The sequence below is a fragment of the Malaclemys terrapin genome, chromosome 1, assembly GCF_027887155.1.
Source record: "Malaclemys terrapin pileata isolate rMalTer1 chromosome 1, rMalTer1.hap1, whole genome shotgun sequence".
Classification (NCBI taxonomy): domain Eukaryota; kingdom Metazoa; phylum Chordata; order Testudines; family Emydidae; genus Malaclemys; species Malaclemys terrapin.
In genome coordinates, this window is record NC_071505.1 from 5,348,742 (window position 1) to 5,371,906 (window position 23,165).

The window sequence follows — 23,165 nt, forward strand, 5'->3', positions numbered from 1 at the left end:
GTTAAAAAAAGCTTTGTGTGCATGAAAGCATTCTGGCTGGAGAAACACAGCCGGTTGCAGTTTGCAGGTCAGGACTGTACGTTGTCATGAGGAATACTTTCTCCTGTCTGGGCTAAACTCTGCACACCTTTTGATTGCTGTTTAGTGGTAGATTGACTCTATAGTCTAGTCTGCACTGGAAAAGGTTTGCTGCTATCGCTGTGCAGATAGACTCTACTTGTGTGGACACAGCTGCTACCAGTGAAAATAGGCTTGTACTGGTCTAACTTATACCAGTTGCTGGACCAAAATAAACTATGCTGGCAAAATCACTTCTTTATTGGCATAACTGTCTACACTTGGGGGAGGGATAGCTCAGTGGTTTGAGCATTGGCCTGCTAAACCTAGGGTTGTGAGTTCAATCCTTGAGGGGGCCGTTTAGGGATCTGGGGCAAAAATCTGTCTGGGGATTGGTCCTGCTTCGAGCAGGGGGCTGGACTAGATGACCTCCTGAGCTCCCTTCCAACCCTGAGATTCTATGATTCTATTTCTGATTATAAAAATGTTGTTTAAAAAGAATCCACACCTCTAACAGACGTTGTTATATCGGCAAAAGTTTCTAGTGTAGACCTCATCTTAGAGATGTCATTTCTTACAAAAGCCGCTTCGTTGTCTCCCGGCCTCCCGTCACAGCTCAGAGCTCTTCCACTGAGTGGGCCTAGTATTTGTGCCGTGTGGCAAGTTTCAGTTTCTTATGGGTTCCTAGGTATTTCCTGCAATCCTAGCTCGCTAGACAAACGTAAATGGCTTATAAATCTGCCAGTACTAGTGTCTGCCCTTATTCCCAAGTCGATTATTGTGCACCAACAGAGAGCTCAAGGGTGTACAAATAGAAGGAGATGGTCCCTGCCGTGAGGCGCTTACCACCCGAATTGGACACCGACGTCACAGATCAGATACAAGTTAACATCCTCAACTTGGGGGATCATTTTAGTCTGTTTTTATTTTTAAACTTGATGTTTATTACCCCCAAACATTGATGATAAAGCCGGAGGGACTTGATCTGATTTGAAATACGAGGGTTAACTGCATGGGCCTTTCAGACAAGATCTTAAAATCCCATGTTCCGTCTTCTCTGCATGAACACCTTTTAAAAGCTAGGGGAGCTTTGTGTACGTGTAGGAGTTTGTTCTTTCATCCTCGGCCATGATGTCCAGTTTCTCTGTCGAGCAGCATGCTCTGCACGGTTAGTTGCTGCCCTTCACTCCAGAAGTGGCTACATTTCAGTTCTGCTGCTTTGGAAGTATTGCTGGGGCTCGTTTGGGATGAAAGGTACCGTAGAAATATGATGATCTTCTAAGCCAATGTGCGCTTGTTTTATATCTGCTCCTCCTGGAGGAGAAACAGACATGATCTACGCTGGTGGGTGATTATCTGATATACTGGTTCTGTATAAAATAGGAGTAGAATTTAAAAAAATGCCAGTTGGATCTCTGCAGTATAAAAAGCGTTGTCCTCCTATGACCCATATTATTGTCATCTGTCGTTGTGTAATTTCATTTTCTTTATCTGCAAAATGTCCCCAATGCCGGTGGTGATTTGTAAATTCATAAATAAAATCTAAAAAATACAATTCTGTAAATAAATGGTGATTATTAGGCTATAATTCTCTCTCTGTATGTAAACAATGAATGCAAGTACACTGCAGCAGGTAGTTCCCTGGATAACACAAGTGGATGACTGCACTTCCGTCTTATCCCTTTCTCTTAACGTATGCACAGATTAAATCCTCAGTGTCAGCAGTGGGCTTTTCAGAATGGCCTTTCCCGGTGTCTGTCAGCTGGTCAGCAAAGCGATCAGCCAGCCAGATGAGTGTGTTATGGTGTTCAATGCCCTTGTCTTTTATATGGAATGAGAACCGTGCAGATGCCACCGTCAGACATTCGTCAACAGGGCCGGCTCTAGGCACCAGCAAAACAAGCTGGTGCTTGGGGCGGCACATTTTTAGGGGCGGCATGGCCGGCGCCAGAATGCCGCCCCTAAAAATGTGCCCCGGCCGCCCTAGCTCACCTCTGCTGCTGCTGCCAGGGCGGGCGAAACAGCTGATTTGCGCGCCGCTACTCGCCCTCCCTCCCAGGCTCTCAAGCCTGCGAGGGAAGGGGAGCAGCGGCGCGCGAATCAGCTGTTTCGCGCGCCGCGGCGGCTCGGGGTCTCCCCCTCCTTCCCAGGCTCTCAAACCTTCTCCCCCTCCCTCCCTCCCTCCCTCCTAAGCTTGAGAGCCTGGGGGGAGGAGGCAGGGCTGGGGATTTGGGGAAGGGGCGGAGTTGAGGTGGGGCCGGGGTAATTAAAGAACGGGGGCGGCCAAAATTGTTTTTGCTTTGGGCGGCAAAAATCCTAGAGCCGGCCCTGTTCGTCAAATAACTTTGCCCAAGGAGATTTCAGGGGAGGTGCCACTTTAATGCGGCAGGCAGTAGCATTGAACTGGCCCTTTTCCCTCCTGTGTCTGTCTTCAGGAAGCTGGGGACAACCACCAGTTCTGCTGGAGGAACCTGTTCTCCTGTATTAACCTGCTGAGGCTTCTCAACAAGTTGACCAAGTGGAAACATTCTAGGACCATGGTGAGCTGGGGTCTGGGGGTGTTGCCCTTTGTCGCAGAGCTCCTGCGGTGCATTTAATGGCGTTTTGATGTGAGTGAGTGTACTGCGCTACATCTGCCCATCCTTCATGCAGCAAGGGACAGCCTTCTCTGTCCAAGAGCTTGCGGTCTGATTAGGGTGATGAAGCGAATTTGTCTCCCCGGATCTTGCCCTGGGGAAGAAAACATTTAACTAGGATGTGAGATGTTGACACAAGAAGAAACTGGGAAATCGTGCCTAGAGCGTTACTAGGGTGACCAGATATCCTGATTTTATAGGGACAGTCCCAATTTTAGGGTCTTTTTCTTACATAGGCTCCTATTACCTCCCACCGCGTCCCGATTTTTCACATTTGCTGTCTGGTCACCCTAAATGTTACGTCTGGCTCTGTTTGGGAGGAAAGGCCAGGGAAGAGCCAACGCAGCCGGCAACACGAATGAGCAGTCGGAGCAGGAAGTTGGCAGCAGAATAGGGCAGCAAGGGAAGTAGTCTGTAGTCACTCCCTGGGCGGTGTGGTTGGGGCTATGCAGTTAAGTGAACTTCCATTACTCCCTGGGAGGGGGGAGTTGGGGCTGGTAAACCCAGGGTGTGGGGCCAGAAGATATAAGGAGGAGTGTAGGGAAAGAGCAACAGGGTCAAGGAGAAAGCAGACCATGGTTGCTAGGCATAGAGTTTCTGGAATGGAACCCGGAGTAGAGGGCCGGCCTAGGTTCCCCTACCAGCCACTGGGGGGAACAGCACAGACTGGGCAGTGGAGAAGACTGTCTGGGCCAGTCGTCCGATAGGATCTTGATGCCCCGTAAGGGGAGAACTGGCCAGTTGTTTTGAATTAGGGTGACCAGATAGTAAGTGTGAAAAATCGGGACAGGGCTAGGGGGTAATAGGAGCCTATGTAAGAAAAAGCCCCAAATATCGGGAATGTCCCTATAAAATCGGGACATCTGGTCACCCTATTTTGAATGCTCTTAAGATCTGCTGTGTTGCTAGTTATTCTTCCCCCACGTTGGTTCATATTAAAGTTATATCAGTCTAGAAGTCAGTTCCCTTACAGAAACCCTCCTCTGCCAAAGGATAGTCAGAAATGTTTATTCCCCACCCTCCGCAACTTACCTGCTCTGCCGCACGTCCCTATTCAGTTTTTCTGTGTTTTGGACCACGTTTGCCACCAGGGTGTCCGAGCGGCTCAGAACTCGAGAATATGCTGACGACGTTTTTGTTGGTGATTTGGTAGATGCTGGTGGTTTTTAAATCCGCCCCGATCCTGAAACGCGCTCTGAAAGTGAAGCAGGCCATGATGCAGCTGTATGTGCTGAAGCTCTTGAAGATCCAGACCAAGTACCTTGGGCGCCAGTGGAGAAAGAGCAACATGAAAACGATGTCTGCCATTTACCAGAAAGTGCGTCACCGCATGAACGATGACTGGGCTTATGGCAACGGTGAGTATTGCTGGAGAGAGCACCGGCTCTGGGTTCTTGGTTGATGCTACTGCGCATTTCGTTGGACCTGCAGATCCATCAGGACCCTACAAACTTGGTCTGGCTGAGGGCTTCCCTGGCAGCTGTTCAGAAGCCTTAAGGCCACATCTGATTTGCTTAAGATAGCGCAGATTGCATCCACCCTCCCATCACGTGTCTACTCAGAGCATTATCAGCTGGGATCTGTAGGAGCTAAGTTTCAGCACTACCTCAACTTGGCCTCCATTTGCACCGGCTACTTTGCGACTGTAAAAATTGCAGGTGCAAGGTTGTCTGCAGTTGAGGTCATTTTGTACACCAAGTAACTGGCTGTGCCTGTAATCGCATCAAGTCTGCAGATGTAAACGTGGCCAGTGTGTGAAAATCTGACTAGTAGGGCTTGCAGGTCACACCTCTGAAATAAAGGTGAGGGTTGCTAGAGGCTACATTGTACAAGCTTGTGTTGCAGCCTGTGGGCCGCATATCTGCCACCCCTGGGAGATAGTTTCTATCTTTTCACCCTCCATATTTTCTACAATAATGGCTGTCAGGAGGATTCTGACAACTACAATGATGTATTAACCCATGGGATGCAGCTGACTACACACTCAGTGCCCTGGCTTTGCGGTTAATTCAGTACGGTAATCTGAATCCCAGGTTTGGTTAAAGAGGAAGGAAGGATCTAAACACATTTTTTTGCCTTGACAACCTGGCCTTAAAACTTGTATTGTGTCTCTGCTACTTATATCACCTAAAAAGGATTATATGACCCTGCAACTTTCTAAGGAATTAATATGAATGGGACACTGTATCAAAACCCAATACTTAAGTTTTGAGGGAGGAGTAGGTTAAATGTGTAGGAGAAATTGGCTATACATAAAGTGTTTTTAGGGAGTTTAAGTTCAATTAAAATGATTTGTTAATGATTGAAGCCTTCACCTTTTGTTTTTGAGAGCTGTAACATATATGTGGTGCTGATTCAGGAGAATCAAAGGTAAAACTCATTAATCTAGTTTCACTGTGGAGTTTAGTGAAATCCGAAAAGGAAACACACGACACAAGTTGTTGTTGTTGTTTTTTTTTTGACATGTCCCTTTTGAATTATTTACCATAAAACTGTTTTCCTCCACTTGCTCTTTGCTTCTTGAAGTGAGTGAAGACAGTAGCAGGAATATTTTGTACTGCAGATGGTGCGCGGCTACTTCACGCTTTTGGCTGTCGTGGGAGTTTTAGGCACTCGACGCTCACAGACAGAAGAAGAAGAGCACCTACAAAGTGTTGGTTTTTTTTTTCCTTAAAACGAGGACTCAATTTTTTTTTTTAAATGGCAATTGACCAGCCACTGTTAAGAATAATGAGCTGGAAACACAGAAGTGAAGGATGATTTTTCTGACTTGTGCAAAGAAAAGACGGTGAGGCTAGAGCAGTGGAGGGCAACCTGTGGCCCGCGGGCCGCATGCAGCCCATCAGGGTAATCTGCTTGTGGGCTGTGAGACATTTTGCTGATGTTGACCATCCGCAGGCACGGCCCCCCGCAGCTCCCAGTGGCCGCAGTTCACCGTTCCCAGCCAATGGGAGCTGCGGGAAGCGGAGGACTGCAATCAGATTACCCTGATGGGCTGAAGGATGCCCATCACTGGGCTAGAGTGAGGATGACTTGTAGGTTGTGGTTGGATCTTTCTGCAGGTGCGTAGTTATGTATTTCTCTTATGTTGGGTGCTGCACTTTGGCACTAGGGTTCCCCTCTCTGCCCCACATTTTGCTCCTCTCTCGCACCAGGGTTTACTCTGACATAAGAATCTAATGAAAAATGGCATTTTGCCAGAATCCCGAATTCCCCCAGGAAAGGAGATTTAAGCAACAACATAATGTGATACTTAACATGGCTCAGTACTCAGATATCTCATCTTGATCTGGACGGACTGTCAGACTACTTTGTAAATGCCCAGGCTTTCAGAGACAAGCCCTGGACTTATTTTCCCCTAGGAGGGTTTATTTTTATCCTATGTATGTCTGAGTTGCCACTGAGCTCACTAAATCAAACCTTTTCCCCCTTAAACCAGTGAATTCACTGTCTCTTTCTAATGTGAGTGACTATTTCATCTAGAAATAGACTCCAGAGGGACTGAATGACACTACTGAATGATATTACATGGCTGAAATATGGTTATTACATCCAGCCAATAATGCCCCAACACCTATACTTGCTTCCCATTAACAGCCCTGATTTTGAGTGAGTTATAAATTTGCCATATTTTACTTCATGTTAAATTTTCCATGCTTCGTCTCTGCCTCGGGCTGAAGGTTTCCTTTGGCAATTTTCAGCAAAAATGGTGGGATCCTGTGGGAAAATATTATGTGCTCATGTAATTAAAAGTGTATCATAATACATACAGACAGGGGAAGAATGACGGTTGTACAGGTAACCTTAATTCTGGTATTGCCTAATTTTTTAATATTTTGCAACTGTAGCATTATGTTAATATAGGAGATTTGTGTATGATACACACTCACTCACTCACTCACTATGAACCGGTTTGGAATAGGCTCTTGCAGCAACTGTTGTGAATCTGACCCTCATGGGCATATGACTGTGTAATGAGGTCACAATCCTTTACTTCTGTTAAAACCTATCCCATGTCAGAAAAAATGAATGATTTTCTCATACTCGTGTGGGGGGGGTGTTTCTTATCAAATGCAGATATTGATGCCAGACCCTGGGATTTCCAAGCTGAAGAATGTACACTAAGAGCCAACATTGACGCCTTTAATAGCCGGAGATATGATAAATCCCAGGACTCAGAGTTTGCACCGGTGGACAATTGCTTGCAGAGTGTGCTGGGGCAACGGCTGGAGCTCCCTGAAGATTTCCATTACTCCTATGAACTCTGGCTAGAAAGAGAGGTGTTTTCCCAGCCAATCCGCTGGGAAGAGTTGCTACATTATCAGTGACAATGACAGGATTACCTGAACCAAATACCATCTCAGCAAGGCTCTGAGGTGCTACTTCCTGGAGAAAGGAGAGGTCGCTCACTGACTAGGGGGTTCTGAAGTCTGGCAAAACATCTCCCTTATAAGAACTGAAGTTTTATAACTATTCAGACACCCTAAAGTGTGGTGTCCCTATCTTTTAGAGACCTTCCCTTTCCTCCAATCTTTTAGAGACCATCTAACGTAAACGGACCTGCACGTAGAGGTTGAGGGCCAAATTCTGATGTTACACTGGTGACAATCTAGAGAAACTCGACTGACATCAGTGAAGTTTACTCCAGGTTTACACCAATATAATGGAAATCAGAATCTGGTTATGAGTATCTTAACTTCTTTCTTAGCGTTGTTTATGTATGATAAGCTTGCTACGTTTCTATACTGTGAAAGGTCTTTGCCTTGCCTGACTGCCCTGCACTGTGCCTAATACACAGAACACGTTTCACTTATTCAACTTGGAACGTCGCCTGAGAGATGATTAGACATCCCACTACCATATTAACCCCTAGATTAGACAGCCTATTACCTCAAAAATGGAAAGTAAACAATAACTGGCAATATTTGACCATCTCAACAGAGGCTACAGACTGAATAAGCCAATGGAAACTAAACTACCACTGGAACCTCACTCCTGCTTCTTGCGCTGTATAACCTAGGACTTTGGTTTCCAGAGCTGGCAGTTTTGCATCTTTCACTACACTTGTGAATCCAGCACTTTCCTCCCTCACTACATTCATTTAACTTTGTATTGAACAGTAAGGTATCTATGATGTACCATAACGGAGTTAGACTGCGGTCTGCTCTATTTAATATTTCGATGAGCCTGGACTTATTTGACTAGACGTTACCAACCTAAACTGCTAAAGAGATTCTCTTTCTCGTCTCTTGTAGGTGCCCAGTTAATTTACAATGATTTTTTCTTCTCCGTCCAGAACCATGCAGAGAAGAGAGGGCAGCAGGGCCATTGTTATGAAGTGCAATTACTGTAACCTGTTAGATTTCTACTTAGCTTTCCGTTGCTCTGTAATATGTCTAGCTCTGTAAGTGATAGTAAAGGCAGTGTCTTGCTGAAAGGGACCCTTCTGACTTTTTGAGACACAGAAATTTGTATGGTGTTGGGAGGCTATTCTTTGTGCTCTATCCTAAAATGGGGTGTGGGGAGGGGGGGCAGGGGAATAGCATTTCTGTGCTGAGGGAAGAGAATAGTGAACTTGTATAGCCTATAGCTAGGTGGTGGTGTGAGAGAATTTAGGTGTGAGACTTCTACAACTTGGAAAGTTTAGGGCTTAGTATAAACGTTCAGGTCTAGTCTACCTTCGCATGGGTATAACAACTGAGAGTCACTTACGTGTCAGAATAAAATCATTTGTCCAGTATATTAGTCAGTGGCTAAACCACTGAATGAGATTTAGCTCTTGGCGTGGTGTATGCACTGTAAAAACCCATGACCATCAGTAGGAGACCTTGGGAGAGAGAGAGACATAAAAGCAGGATGGGTTTTTTGAAAGCAACATTGAAGGTATAGGGCAGTGCCTACATGCTGTGAGCTTTCCCATCAGCATTGGACAGCCAAGGCCTTAGGGTTTTACCTTTTTGTTTGTTCTTTCTGAACACAAGAATTCAGCTTTTGTAGGAGCAGCACGTGTTAGTATATTGCAGGCAAAACTTCATCATTTAGACTGTAGTAGTGCTAGCCGCATCTCAAGGGCACATGTGATAAGGCCACAAGTATTTGTTATGCCAGCATCGGTGTTCATTACAACGGAACGAGGCTGAGAACGGTTCTTAATGTGGTTTGTATGATCAGGCATTTTTCAAAGAAATGGCAATAGTAAATCTGTTCCCTTCTTAAACACGTTGTGTGAAAAATAAAGCAGAGTGACTTCTCTGGTGTGCGCATTTCCTCAAATTAAGGTGTTGGAATAAAAGTTGCTAATGTTCTTTGTAAAAGTTCCAGGCTTGTTCAGTCCTCCCCTCAGCTACCTGAACTCTGATCTCTCTGCTTCACATCTCCCAACGCTGCACAGCCCTTATGCTACACCATGGGATTGTGGATGTTTTATTCTGACATGTCTATGGAGACCAAAACAAACAAAGGAGCTGAAAAACAATAGAATGATTTAATGTAGGTGGCCGTCCAGTGTCTGTGCCTTGAAAATAAGAATTCTCCCAACATTAAATAATAAGATGGTGGCATTTTGATAACTGGAAATAACTGGAAATTTGCTATGGATCCAGTGGTCAGGGTGCTAGCCTGGGCCTCTGGTTGAACCTGGGTCTGCCTGGACTTCCCGTGGGACCTTGACCTTTCTCTGTTCTTCAATTACTAATTTGTAAAAAGTGGGATAATGGTATTTCTCTACCTCACTGGGGTGTTATGAAGATAAACTAAAGATGAAAGTGCTCAGATACTATGGTAATAAGGGCCATGTAAGTACCTCAGGTGCGTGGGAGTAGAAGTGAAAAGTAAGTACTGCGCTACATGACTGAAAGGATCCTGGAGTTTGAACTTAATCCACACTTAATCCACACTCCACTGTTTCTGTGCCTTCGGCCTATAAGTACTGACTGACTTGTTTGGTGGCTCTTTTTATAGAGTCAGTCTTTTCCCCCAGTCAGCGGGAAGGAAAACATGCACATTAAAAGTGCCACACCTTGTCTTCAACCTCCGACAGGAAGGCTCAAACCCATAGTTGGTGCTATTTATGGTTCTGGCTGGAAGGCTTCCAATCACTCAGACTTCCCTTCATTCTGACCTCCCCCACCCCCCCAGGGGGGAGGGGGAAGTGATTGTCAAAAGGTCAGTGATAAAACCTTTCCATACATTTTAAAATAAGCATTGATGTGTAGCTAATTCTGATCACAAGCCTGTGGACAATATCTGTTTGCTGGGTTACCGAGAACTCACTTCTGACTGAAAGTGAGGTTTGTTGGATATGATTTTTACACGTGGGCAGGAAGGAAACATGAATTATTTGTGTATCCATTTCAGCCTCTCATTTCTGAGGTTAGCTGTTGTATCATATTTGTTTTGCAGATTCCAAGCAACTTTTTTGTTTTGAAGTATGTGATGAGAGGAGAATTTGTTTGAAGTACCAGTTAAGCTTTCGGTGCTGTAGTACACAGCTCAACAACAAAAAATGCACATCACCAGGCACAATGCAAGCTCTCTCATCCACATTAGGCATTGTGGAACGATGAATTAAGATACTTTTTAGATTGACTGTTGGTCTGACCCAGTATGGCCGTTCTTAAGCAGGCAGCAGGTGTTTAAGAGACAAGCTGCACTAACAGCTTTTCACTTTCCATGTGAACCTGAATGAAGTGGGGCTAGCATACCGATCAGTTTTAATCAGATCTGTGACTGGTAGCAGCCATGAACACCTTTTCAGAATAACAGTATCAACTCAGGAAAGGGATCTGGGTGTCATTGTGGTGCTCGATGATGATGGCCCAACGTGCAGTTGCCATGAACAAAGCAAACAAGATGTTAGGATGCATAAGGAAAGGGATAGAGAAGAATATAGAAAATATGCCATTATATAATGCAATGGCACAGCCTTTCCTAGAATACTGTGTGCAGTTGTGGTCATTATATCTCCAAAAGGATATTGTAGAATTAGAGGGTGTTCAGAGATGAGCAGCAGGGAAAAACTTGCCTATGAAGAAAATGGAAAAGATTGGGATTGTTTACATTTGAAAGTTGATGAATAAGAGGGCACATGTTAGAAGTGTACAGTAATGAATGATAGAGAAAGTAGATTGGGAGCTTATGTTTTCTCTGTCTCAGGATAAGAATAAGGGGATATTAAATTAAATTAGAAGATGGCAAATTCAAAACCAATAAAAGGAAATATTTGTTCAGACAATACACAGTTAAATTGTGGAACTCCTTGTCAAAGGATGTCATTGAGGCCAAACCTCATAAACATTCTAAAAGGGATTGGACATTTATGGGTAAGAATATCCAGAATTGTTATAGTTAATGCTAATATAAATCTTGGAAGAGAAATTAAACCTCATGCTTCAGGGTTTAAATTAATCTCTAACAGAGATAGAAGGAGACCTAATGTGGGGGAAAGATTATCCTACATCTGCATAAAGAAGCAACTTGTCTTGCACCTTCCTTAAAAATATCTGGTGCTTCTTGAAGACTGGTTATTTGACTAGATGGCCCATGAGTCTGTTCCAATGCGGCAATTCTTATGTTCCTATTTTAGGTTTAGTTTATACAAAAATTATTAATGGGATTTTTTTTAAATTTCAATTAAATAATTGGTTGTTCTGCACTATGCAAATTTAAAGCACTGTAAAAATGCTAAGTATTGAACTAGTTTTTAATTTAACCATACTATCACATTTTTTTGTTTGTATGGTATTGTTTGGGTTAAATTGACCAGAAACCAATCTAATTTTTGTCTTTGGAGCAGAGTCAGATGCAACATGTAAATCAAGCACCAGCAGTGTTGGAAAAGTAAATTATATTTAAATGTTCATGTTAATAAACTAAGGAAATAGTAATAGAGGTAAGAACTTTTACAAAAAAAAGCGGGGGGAGGGCAGGACCGGCTCTTCCTTGGGGTTTCGGTATTTTAGGGTTAATCTGTGGCTTTTATTTGCAAGGTTTAATCCTTCCCTTCCTCCCTGTCCAGTAGGGTCAAAATCTGAACTCTTTGTGTAACAGATTCCATTGGCTGGCTGGTGCATCCTCTTTGCTAATGGCTATGGGCAAGTCTTTCTCTCTCCCCCCCCCCCCCCCCCCCACTCCCGTCAGTCAGGTAATTTGCATCAACACAGACACTAGCTTGTTTACTAGTTTTCAAATCCTCAAGCTTTACCAATTCCAAGGCTGGACTCTGTCTTAAAGAGATACCATCAATTTTCACTAGCATGTTAGACTCAAGGTTCTTTTGTCCTTCCATTACCAACCTCTGCTTCCACGTGGAATCAGATGTCAAGTCCCCTAAGAGACTACAAGTCATATCCAAAATATCTAGAGATGAGAGTTTTCCTGCTCTCCCCTGCATCCTGGTAACCCAATAACCAGTGACCCAATCTTTCCTCAGGACCTGAGTCACAGACTGCTTACTTAAAGAATCAACATGGAGACATTCATGTTCCAACATTGTCTCCCCAACAAGCTTGTTAAGCTTATAGGGCTGTTTTAATTCCCTAACAATTTTTATTTCATTTCAAACCTTTTCAAAGCTATCCACACTGCGTCTTTCTAAAGCAAAGTCAGTGGATTTATACACCTCAGAAAGACTCTGGCAGTTAGGAATTGGAACAAGTCTCCCAAACAAACGGTTGCTTTCTCTATGCAGTGATTCACCCTGAGTTAACTCAATCAAATCACTTCCACATCCATCCGTTGCAGCAAACTGCTTGCAAAAACTACCGTGAAGATTTTCCTCTTCAGGAAACTTTCTAAGCAACAACCCATTTTTCACAGAAATTTTGCCCTTACCCTTTTCACCTAGGGCTTGCCCTAAAGGAACATTTTCCTGAGCAACAACAGACTCTTTCTGGGTTTCACTTAAATCCAGAATCATCCCTGACCCATCAGGAGGATTTTCACAAAACCCCCTTTCAGGTAAACAGCTAGACTTCATAGTCACAGGATTAGAAGTATTCTCTTCCTTGTTACAAGTTTCCACACGGTCAGTGGGTATCATAGTCAAATCACCTTCATGCTTTCTTTGTTCCCTGATTATGATATCACCCTGATCAGACAAGGTTGTCATATCTTTACCCAGCAACACACTAGCAACAGGAAAAATAGAACAGGAGTACTTGTGGCACCCTAGAGACTAACAAATTTATTTCAGCATAAGCTTTTGTGGGCTATAGCTCACTTCTTCAGATGCATAGAATGGAACACACAGACAGAAGATATTTATACATACAGAGAACATGAAAAGGTGGAAGTACGCATACCAATTGTAAGAGGCCAATCAATTGAGATGAGTTATCATCTCATCAGTAGAGATGAGATGAGCTATCAGTAGCAGCAGAAGAAAAAACTTTGAACTGATAATCGAGATAATCGAGGTGTGAGGAGAACTTAACATGGGGGGGAAAAAAATTCAATTAGTGTAATGACCCAACCATTCCCAGTCTCTGTTTAGGCCTAAGTTAATTGTGTCTAATTTGCATATTAATTTGAGTTCAGCAGTCTCTCTTTGGAGTCTGTTTTTGACTTTTTTTTGTTACAAAACTGACACCTTCAAGTCTGTCACCGAGTGATTAGAGAGGTTGAAGTGTTCTCCCACTGGTTTTTGAATGTTATGATTCCTGATGTCAGATTTGTGTCCATTTATTCTTTTGCGTAGAGACTGTCCAGTTTGGCCAATGTACATGGCAGAGGGGCATTGCTGGCACATGATGGTATATATCACGTTGGTAGATGTGCAGGTGAATGAGCCCCTGATGGTGTGGCTGATGTGGTTAGGTCCTATGATGATGTCACTTGAATAGATATGTGGACAGAGCTGGCATCGGGCTTTGCTGCAAGGATAGGTTCCTGGGTTAGTGTTTTTGTTGTATGGTGTGCGGTTGCTGGTGAGTATTTGCTTAAGGTTGGGGGGGCTGTCTGTAAGCGAGGAGTGGTCTGTCTCCCAAGATCTGTGAGAGTGAGGGATCATCTTTCAGGATAGATTGTAGATCTTTGATCATGCGCTGGAGAGGTTGCAGTTGGGGGCTGAAGGTGGCAGCTAGTGGCGTTCTGTTATTTTCTTTGTTGGGCCTGTCCTGTAGTAAGTGGCTTCTGGGTACTCTTCTGGCTCTGTCAATCTGTTTTTTCACTTCAGCAGGTGGGTATTGTAGTTTTAAGAATGCTTGATAGAGATCTTGTAGGTGTTTATATCTGAGGGATTGGAGCAAATCCGGTTGTATCTTAGAGCTTGGCTGTAGACAATGGATCATGTGGTGTGTCCTGGATGGAAGCTAGAGGCATATAGGTAAATATAGCGGTCAGTGGGTTTCCGGTATAGGGTGGTGTTTATGTGACCATTGCTTATTAGCACAGTAGTGTCTAGGAAATGGACCGCTTGTGTGGATTGGTCTAGGCTGAGGTTGATGGTGGGATGGAAATTGTTAAAAACATGGTGGAATTCCTCGAGGGCTTCTTTTTCGTGGGTCCAGATGATGAAGATGTCATCAATGTAGCGCAAGTGGAGTAGGGGCGTTAGGGGACGAGAGCTAAATAGGAAAAATAGAAGCACCAGAATCACTTGGTCTCTGGGAGCTATTTATGACATTAACTGGATGCAACCTAGTTACAATGTCATCATCCCTAGCAGACCCAAATTCAGGACCATTTCCTTCCTGGGCTTTAGTTGTATCCAGAATCAACTCTTGGTCAACTGATAAATTTTCAGTCCTCATAGGATGACAGGCTTCTTCTGTCTACTCTATAAACAGAAAAAAGCTGGAGAAACATTCCCCTTTAACGGACAAAAGCTTAGTATATCCTTTCCTTTGTCCCAGCACACATGGCTATTCACAGACAACTGCTTGGAGCCTGGGGTAGCTCCCTTCATAGGCAAGTCATTACCCCTAACAGTCACAGGAACAAAGAACAGGAGTACTTGTGGCACCTTAGAGACTAACAAATTTATTAGAGCATAAGCTTTCGTGGACTACAGCCCACTGTAGTCCACGAAAGCTTATGCTCTAATAAATTTGTTAGTCTCTAAGGTGCCACAAGTACTCCTGTTCTTTTTGCAGATACAGACTAACACGGCTGCTACTCTGAAACCAGTCACAGGAACGTTTCCTTCACTGTCACAATTCTCCACACTGGTAACAGGTAAGGTATAGGGATACTCATTTTCTACTAACCTGGCCTTCCCAAACTGCTGATTAGACAAAGCCATCAGCTCAGAAGGCTGCCTAGGCTCATCTAAATTTTCTTTGCTTTCCCCTCCCTTAACAGATAACTGCTGTTTTCCACAAATAGTGTCTCATTACACTGAGCTACTTTAAGCTCATCACTTTTACCTGGGTCAGGCTGACTTTCCCAAGCTTTATTAGCCAACAATGTATCAATCACCAAAATGTACCCTCTCCTTCCTCAGTTAGGGCTTTAACCTGATCAGCAATTTTAATTTGCTCTAGAGAAACATCTTCCTGAGCCTTATCTAATGCCAGATTCACGTGTGAGATACCAGACAGACACTCAGAATTTTTTTCCACATATGCACTGCTTCTTTGCACAGACAAACAGCTATCTTCCTCAGACAAACATTTGGAGAAACCCCCCATAAGCAAATCCTTGCCCATAATAGACACGGGTTCTGAATTATTTCTTTCCTGTGACTGGTTTGTCATCAGTTTGAGTGAACAAAGCTTTAATATCATCCCTAATCAAAAGATCCTTAGGCAGTAACTTCCTTACACCAGCTATAACTTCATGTTTAACACCATTAAGATGGATTCTGGCTAAAGGCACACGTACAGTAAACTCATAGAGGATTACAATATTCTCACACTGATCTGGTAAATAATCTTCCTCTTTGACAAGAGTGATGTTAGAAGCTGTAATTTGCCCTAAACAGCTTTTACCATTGACTTTTACATTTTCTGCAAAAGTTACGGGGTTACCTTCACCTGAGCTCAGAGTAAAAGTATTTACATAAAAGGTGGCAGTGCTGGGGTAAATTTGGTTACACACAGTTAACTGTGTGTGTGTGGGGGGGGGGAAGGCTGGTTGGCCCCTTGCGCTTTAGGGATGTGGGGGGGGGGCAGGTTGGCCCCTTGTGCTTTGGGGACGTCAGGAGGGTGGAAGGCTGGTTGGCCCCTTGCGCTTTGGGGACGTGTGTGGGGGGGGAAGGCTGGTTGTCCCCTTGCACTTTGGGGATGTGGGGGGGCAGGCTGGTCAGCCCCTTGCGCTTTGGGGATGTGGGGGGGTGGAAGGCTGGTCGGCCCCTTGCGCTTTGGGGGGGCTGGTCGGCCCCTTGCGCTTTGGGTGTGTGTGGGGGGGAGGCTGGTCGGCCCCTAGCGCTTTGGGGGGGTGGGGGGGCGGTGGGAAGCCCCTTGCCAGGGCTGGCTCCAGGCACCCGCTTGTCAAGCAGGTGCTTGGGGCGGGGCGGCCCGTCCAGCTGTTGGGCGGCAATTCGGGGGAGGGTCCCTCACTCCCGCTGGGAGCAAAGGGCTTCCCGCCGAATTGCCGCCACAGATCGCGATCGCGGCTTTTTTTGCTGGGGGGAGGGGCTGCTTGGGGCGGTTTCCTGACAGATTCTCCAATAGGCGGAGCGGAGAGGGGTGACGCCCCGCCCCCCCGCAGAGCTTTCCCGCCCTCCGCAGGCTGGAGACGCAGCCAGTCCGCAGGCGGGCGGGGGCGGGGGCGGGGTCTGGCCGAGCCTCGCCCGCGCCTTGGTAACGGCACGTGACAGGTGTAAACAAAGGAGAGGCCCCGCCCACTCCTCGGAGGAGGCCACGCCCGCTGGCTGCCTCGCCTGGCCCTGGCGGGGAGCGCGAGCCGCCCCCGGGTCCGGCAAGCGGTGCTGCCGCGCGCTCCGGGCTGCAGCCCGTGCAGGAGAGGCGGTGTGTTTGCACGCGCGCCGGGTGGGGGGAGCGATGGGGGGCTCCGGTTGGGCGGGGGAAGCGTGTGCCCTGCCCTTGGGGGGATGCAGCCCTGCGCCCGGCCAGGCGTGCACCATCGCTCCCAGCGCACGGGTTGGTCATCGGGCTCTGCAACGGGGCGGTGTTCCGGGGGGTTACGAGGTTACATGCCTGGTTTGGGGCTTGGGTGTAAGGTGGAAGCTGCCGATTCCCCTGTGCGGCTCTGGGATTGTGGGGGGGCGGTCCCGCCTGGGGGACGAGTGCGAGGCCTGGCTAGACAGCACTGCAGGCAGTCCTCACTTGCCTTTCTGCAGGGAGAAAATAAATCACAGAAGTGTAGGGCTGGAAGGTGTCCTCAAGAGGGCATCTAGTCCGTCCCTGCTGAGCGGAGGCAAGATTCAGTACACCTCGTCCACCCCTGCCTGGGGGTTATCCTGGTCTTAAAATCCTCCAGTGATAACCTGTTCCAGTGCTGCTTAACTTCCTTGGACACGACGGGTGCATTGCTGATCACGTGTGAGAAAGTTTCCTTGGTGATCGAATTCTCCTGTTTCTTCTTCCCCTGTTTTGCAACACTGACGTTGCAGTGAGATACTGATAGGCGCTTAAGAAATACCTGAGAGAGAATGTTTCCTTCCCTCTCCAATCACAAATGCAATTTTGGAACTGAAGTTGATTATTAAGGAGAAGGGTTGTTAACCATAAACTGTAGTAATTTAACAGAACTATTGCACATCTACCACCACTAGGTTCTTTCCCGGTTTGCTATCTGTGTAACACAGTGAGCTGCAATGTAGGTCTCTTCCCTCACCCTCTTTCTTAACGCATTGCACTTCTGATATTCAGATAGTCTCTTACAACACAAGAGAACTCCTGTCTTGTCTTAGAGCAAAGCAGGAAATCTTTAGCAGACTATGGAATCATGAGCAACTGGTGTAGATGATTCAACAGATCTGTTCTTGCAACTTACCGTTAAAACAGTTCTAGCCTACCGTAGTTATCTGTAGAAGACAGACGTTTTTTTGAGGGGGAGCTCATTTTATTACCTGTTCCATTTCCTTTTTGTAAATGGCCATAGGGATGAGGGGGAATAGAGAGCAATACTGTGATACCTGCATAGCATATAACCCTCTGCATGATTTGTATATTTCAGGGTCTATCTTCAGGGTTTCATGCTGAGTCCACCAGTTCAGGTCAATAAAAGGACTTACCATGGTAATACAAGTTAATTTTTTTAAATGTACAATTATATTTATTTATGCAGGACAATCGGAACTAATTGGGAACAGGAGTTCAAAATTAGAGTAGGCAGAGTGCATAAACGAGCTTACTAATTGTTCAGTGATAGTGCACATAATGAATGGTAATAAACGTGTACAATATTCCTGTTACAATCTTGTAGATGGATTTCACTACTTCATACAGTATTGTATGAACATATTGTGCTGTGGTGTCCCTGTAGTCACCGGTGAAATAAATAGCTGATTTCTCTTTAAAAGAACTGCATCTCTTCTTTGCCACCAAGTTACACCGCATCGTTTTCTTCTTGTCCATCAAACCACTGCTAAGGGATATCCAGTGCCTGAAGACATCAGAATGTGAAAGGATGTCAACATGTTCTTCATTAACAGCACTTTTGTTATAAGCAACAGAGGGCCCTGTGGCACCTTAGAGACTATAACAGAAGTACTGGGAGCATAAGCTTTCGTGGGTAAGAAAGTACCTCACTTCTTCAGATGCAAGTGAGGTTCTTACCCACGAAAGCTTATGCTCCCAATACTTCTGTTAGTCTCTAAGGTGCCACAGGACCCTCTGTTGCTTTTTACAGATTCAGACTAACACGGCTACCCCTCTGATACTTGACACTTTTGTTATGTTACTAAGGCACTTTGAGGAAGGTCAGTACACCCATGCTGTGAGTGCACCTGACCTGTGCTCCTTACTCAAGTAAATACCCCTGTACCTTATTGATTAAGGGATAAAAATGGTTCATATAACCAGACTTTTATAAGACCAGTGTTCGTTACATTGGGGTTCTACTGTATTATGAAGCTGAAAGGTTCATTTTCAAGGCTGATGAACACAAGCTCTGACCTACCTAACTTACATTTTAAGTTGTATGTTTGGATGCACCAGATTCTGTTTTGCCATATTTGTAAGTAGGCAGTAAAGTATTACACATGCTTCGTAAAATGAAAATTCTGACCACTTGGGGTCAATAAAGATTCCATTGCACTTTCCACAAGAGTAGAAATGTCCAACGTCTTCGGAAGATGCCAAAATACCATGGTGGTGGGCATGGAGTAAGAACCAGAATAGAATAGCTACTTAGATCTCGTTTGGATCTGTGAACTGTCTGAGCTATACGTCTGTGAGATGAGGGAGGGCCGCAATCTGTTCAATGCCATACAAGTGAGAGCCAGCCCTTGGATGCCTGGGAAGTTTATAAGAGATCCCCAGGTTGGAATCCTCTAGGTTATGTTGCAGCATGTCAGTAGAATATGCAGACTTCAGCTTCCTGTTCTGCAGTTTAATGGAGAGACAGGAAATGGGGACCTAGAGCTCATCAGAAATAATGAAAGTACTTCACTGCTGATGATGATTGTGGGCAAGCAAAGAAGTGGGAGGTTAGAGGCATCTCTCACAATGAAGGAGAGCAATGGTGGTGAGACAATTGCCATCTCCTGAATAAATGTGTGGCCCCATAACAACTTGCACTTAAATATAGTGTCTTTCATTCTGAAAGAAAACAAAATGCTGTGCACACTTTAATGGGACACACTTCCAGCAGGAAGGTAATTGCACTTCAAAAATTTGCCAGTGCATCAGTTTTCAGGGCGCAAATGTATGGGAGTGTAATTCAGGAGGCTTGCTTAAAAATGTATCTACGTAAGCAGTGCACTTACGTCATAAACCATACACGTTCCGTTACAATGAGTATTCAGCGAATTATAGCTATGCAATTACTGCTTGTATGAAAGTTTGTCATTTATGCCAATAGAGGTCTGATTGCAAGCAGTTTGCTTTCCACATGACAGGTAGTGTTGTATCCTAAACCTTCATTCCCTACAGCAGGGGTTCTCAAACTGGTGGTTGGGACCCCTCAGGGGGTCACAAGGTTATTACATGGGGGGGTCGCAAGCTGCCAGCCTCCACCCCAAACCCGGCTTTGCCTCCAGCATTTATAATGGTGTTAAATATGTAAAAAGTGTTTCTAATTTATAAGGGGGGGTCGCACTCAGAGGCTTGCTACGTGAAAGGGGTCACCAGGACAAAAGTTTGAGAACCACTGCCCTACAGCTTGTGCTCTGCATTTTCCTTCAGGGGGGGATTGGTTTTCTTTTTCTGAGGATGCTGCAGTTTGGCTCTGTGTTTCATTTGAATAGCATTTCCTCTTATTTTTACCATACATGTTCCTTCATGTTTATCTGTGGATTGATTTAGATGGGTCATGTTCCAGGACTGTGTCACTGAGTTTCCATTTATGCCTCTCTTCTGCTGACATGTACTGAGCCATGGAGGTACTTCTCACGGTTTACGCTGTCAAAATGTGGTACATGTGCTCCTGTTCCCATAGTGATAAAGTTGGCCCCTGAAGTGATGATGTTGTTCGTAACGTTTCTAACTGTATCAAAGTCATTTGTTTCTCTTGTGCATCAACTGATGCATTTCTTGTGAAGAATGCATCGATCCAGTCATTCAGAAGAGCATGTGAAATTACCTATCTAACACATCGCTAGGTAGGCAGTAACACCAGGCTACCCAATGTGCAGTGGATGTGCTGTTTGGCATGAGGCCAAAGTCCAAGAGCCTTTAATCACTTAGGAAGTGTAGGTAGTTTCCTCTTGAAACTAGCGCATCATTCAATTCTCTGCACCTGTGCTGTAACCCTAAAAATCACACTTCCTTATCCTCATCGCATTTGCTCATCTTGAGGTGTTTCCAGATTTCCTATGCATATTTTTTCTACAGATTCTTGACTTTAAATGTTCAAAATGACCATAAGCAGAGAATCTGTCCTCTGTGGCAGCATTGTGGGAGCTAAGGGCCTGAGCCAAACCCATTCAATTTGATTGGAGTCTTTCCATTGACTTCAGCGGGGTTTCGATCAGGCTCTTGGTAAGTATTAAATAGATACTTGCTCGGTATAGATGTATTCGCTAAAGCAGGTAGTTATGTTTTTGCTATTAGAAGCAGTAGTAGTACATATTTATATTATAGGAGCAGCCAAAGGCCCCGGTTGGGTGCTGAACCATCCTGGTTTACATTCTCATAGACTCATAGACTTTAAGGTCAGAAGGGACCATTATGATCATCCAGTCTGACCTCCTGCACAACGCAGGCCACAGAATCTCACCCACCCACTCCTGTAACAAACCCCTAGCCTATGTCTGAGTTATTGAAGTCCTCAAATCGTGGTTTAAAGACCTCAAGGTGTAGAGAATCCTCCAGCAAGTGACGTGTGCCCCACGCTGCAGAGGAAAGCGAAAAACCTCCAGGGCCTCTGCCAATCTGCCCTGGAGGAAAATTCCTTCCCGACCCCAAATATGGTGATCAGTTAAACCCTGAGCATGTGGGCAAGACTCACCAGCCAGCACCCAGGAAAGAATTCTCTGTAGTAACTCAGATCCCACCACATCTAACATCCCATCACAGACCATTGGGCATATTTACCTGCTAATAATCAAAGATCAATTAATTGCCAAAATTCGGCTATCCCATCATACCATCCCCTCCATAAATGTATCAATCTTAGTCTTAATCTCAAGACAAACAGACAAAGAGTAGAGGATGGTGATACAACATACATTTTATGTGCTTCAGAATGACATGTTAGCGCATTCATTCAAGAAGCTCTCAGTAACCACCTGTTCTGTATGGTCGAACAACTTTCAGCCGGTGCAGATATAGTTTTTTAACTAGATATAAACACAGTTTGGAGCACTAATTGACTGGTTAGATTGCTGACTTTAATCCACCAGTTCTAGCAAAAATATCTATGTAGCCTTTCTTTTCTGGTGACCTTTTCACAATCTAACCTGGTCCATAAAGTAGATATCGATTTGGTGGGTTTGTCCTACTATGTCGTAGCTATTCGGCCATATAACAAAATCCACACCCAGGATGATAGTCTGTGCTCAAGAGACCCTGGACTAACATCACTGGGGGTGCTGCAGATCATGATTGTGGTGCAGCAATATAGCTTTATGTGGGACCCCAGTACTGGATGAGCAAGGTAGTATTGCAATGTAGGAGTGAGGTGCTCTGAGTTCTTGTAGACGGCACTGACACAATCATGAACCAGATCTGTTTGCAATCCCTGGGTGTTTTGTTGCTGTTCTGCTTTTACAGGCAGGTAAAGGTGGCAAATCCAAACGCAGCAAATCCAAAGGCTCCAGGAAGAAAACAAAGAAGCCCGTGAGCGAAGTGGATATCCTTAGCCCAGCTGCCATGCTCAATGCCTACTACATTTCTCACAATGCTGCTGCCTGCCTGGAGTTCCGTGGCTTTAACTGGCCTGACTCCCCCAAAAAGAAAGGGAAGAAAGGAAAGTAGTAATCAGATGGATGGAAGGCAAGGGACCCATGATACAGCAAGCTTCACCGTGAACAGGAGAACCCTTGTTAAGGATTGAAAGCAAAGTGATCACTCAGGTTTTTAACTCTTACGGTTTGCCATAATCCCTGTGAAGGCCAGTACTAAGACACTCTTGTTATGATTCGAGCATAAGGTAGTAAATGTTAATTTAAGCTGCTTACTGTGCCAGTGTAATATTAACCATCGCTGTTCGCCTGTTAATTCTGGCAGCAAATAAAACATTGCACCTCTGTGAGCAATTCTAATGATGTGCAGGGGGGGGAGAGATTCATTTTGTACTGATCGCTCCTGCTGCTACGCCTGCTCTTACAAATCTAATGTAGTCCCTGAAAGCCAGTGCACACCAAAGCTGGTGTGTCTGCCATTGCTAAACCAAGGGTTACCAAAGTGCAGTCTCATAAGATGCAGCCCATGGAGACTTCATGACCCAGCATGCAGTGATCTCTCTCAATCCGAGCATCCTGGCGGAAGGCCACAAGCTTCGTGTTAAAGATTAGAGTGGCTACAATCAGTTCCATTTTATACCGATTAAATGCAGTCCTTGGGCGCCTGGCAAACTGCTAAGCAGTCACCCTGTTGGGCAAAGTTTGTGTGCCCACAGCACATATTTATCACAGGGCTGGTTCAAGCAAATGTTATCCCATCCACTCCTACAAGGCCCAGTATTTGGTATGAAATGTTTTTCTTAACTATCCTAAGTTCTTATGCATTGCCAGCTCGGAGGGTTGGGGCAATAGGGAATGTGTTAAGAACTGATATATGTGTGGGCGTAAGTAAGGGGATGAGTGGATAGAAGTGTCCTCAAAAAGGAGGAGAGGAGAATCTGCAATGAGCCAGGGGTACAATAAAAGAGGGAGACATCCTGATTCCCTAGGATGCTCGAGTTATTGCCAGCGTGAAAGCTTGTGCTCCACCCCCATGTGGCATAACATGAGCAGGAAACTTT

The 23,165-nt window shown here is 45.0% G+C and overlaps 2 protein-coding genes across 2 annotated transcripts in view; both read left to right on the forward strand.

The window, feature by feature from the left end:
* The window catches only part of STRIP2 (striatin interacting protein 2), a 62,679-nt gene extending 53,734 nt beyond the window's left edge, over positions 1-8,945 (forward strand). Inside the window, exons 19-21 of the mRNA XM_054013873.1 lie at positions 2,493-2,597; positions 3,847-4,051; positions 6,771-8,945. Coding sequence (XP_053869848.1) covers positions 2,493-2,597; positions 3,847-4,051; positions 6,771-7,021 — 561 coding nt within the window. The 3' untranslated portion in view covers positions 7,022-8,945. The remainder of the gene's footprint in view (positions 1-2,492; positions 2,598-3,846; positions 4,052-6,770) is intronic.
* A 7,555-nt stretch (positions 8,946-16,500) lies between these two features.
* On the forward strand, positions 16,501-22,467 carry SMKR1 (small lysine rich protein 1). The gene is made up of 3 exons (XM_054013987.1): positions 16,501-16,603; positions 17,775-17,836; positions 21,974-22,467. The coding sequence occupies exons 2-3, from the start codon at positions 17,834-17,836 to the stop codon at positions 22,175-22,177; spliced, it is 207 nt and encodes a 68-aa protein (XP_053869962.1). The 5' UTR covers positions 16,501-16,603; positions 17,775-17,833; the 3' UTR covers positions 22,178-22,467.
* Positions 22,468-23,165: the final 698 nt, after the last annotated feature.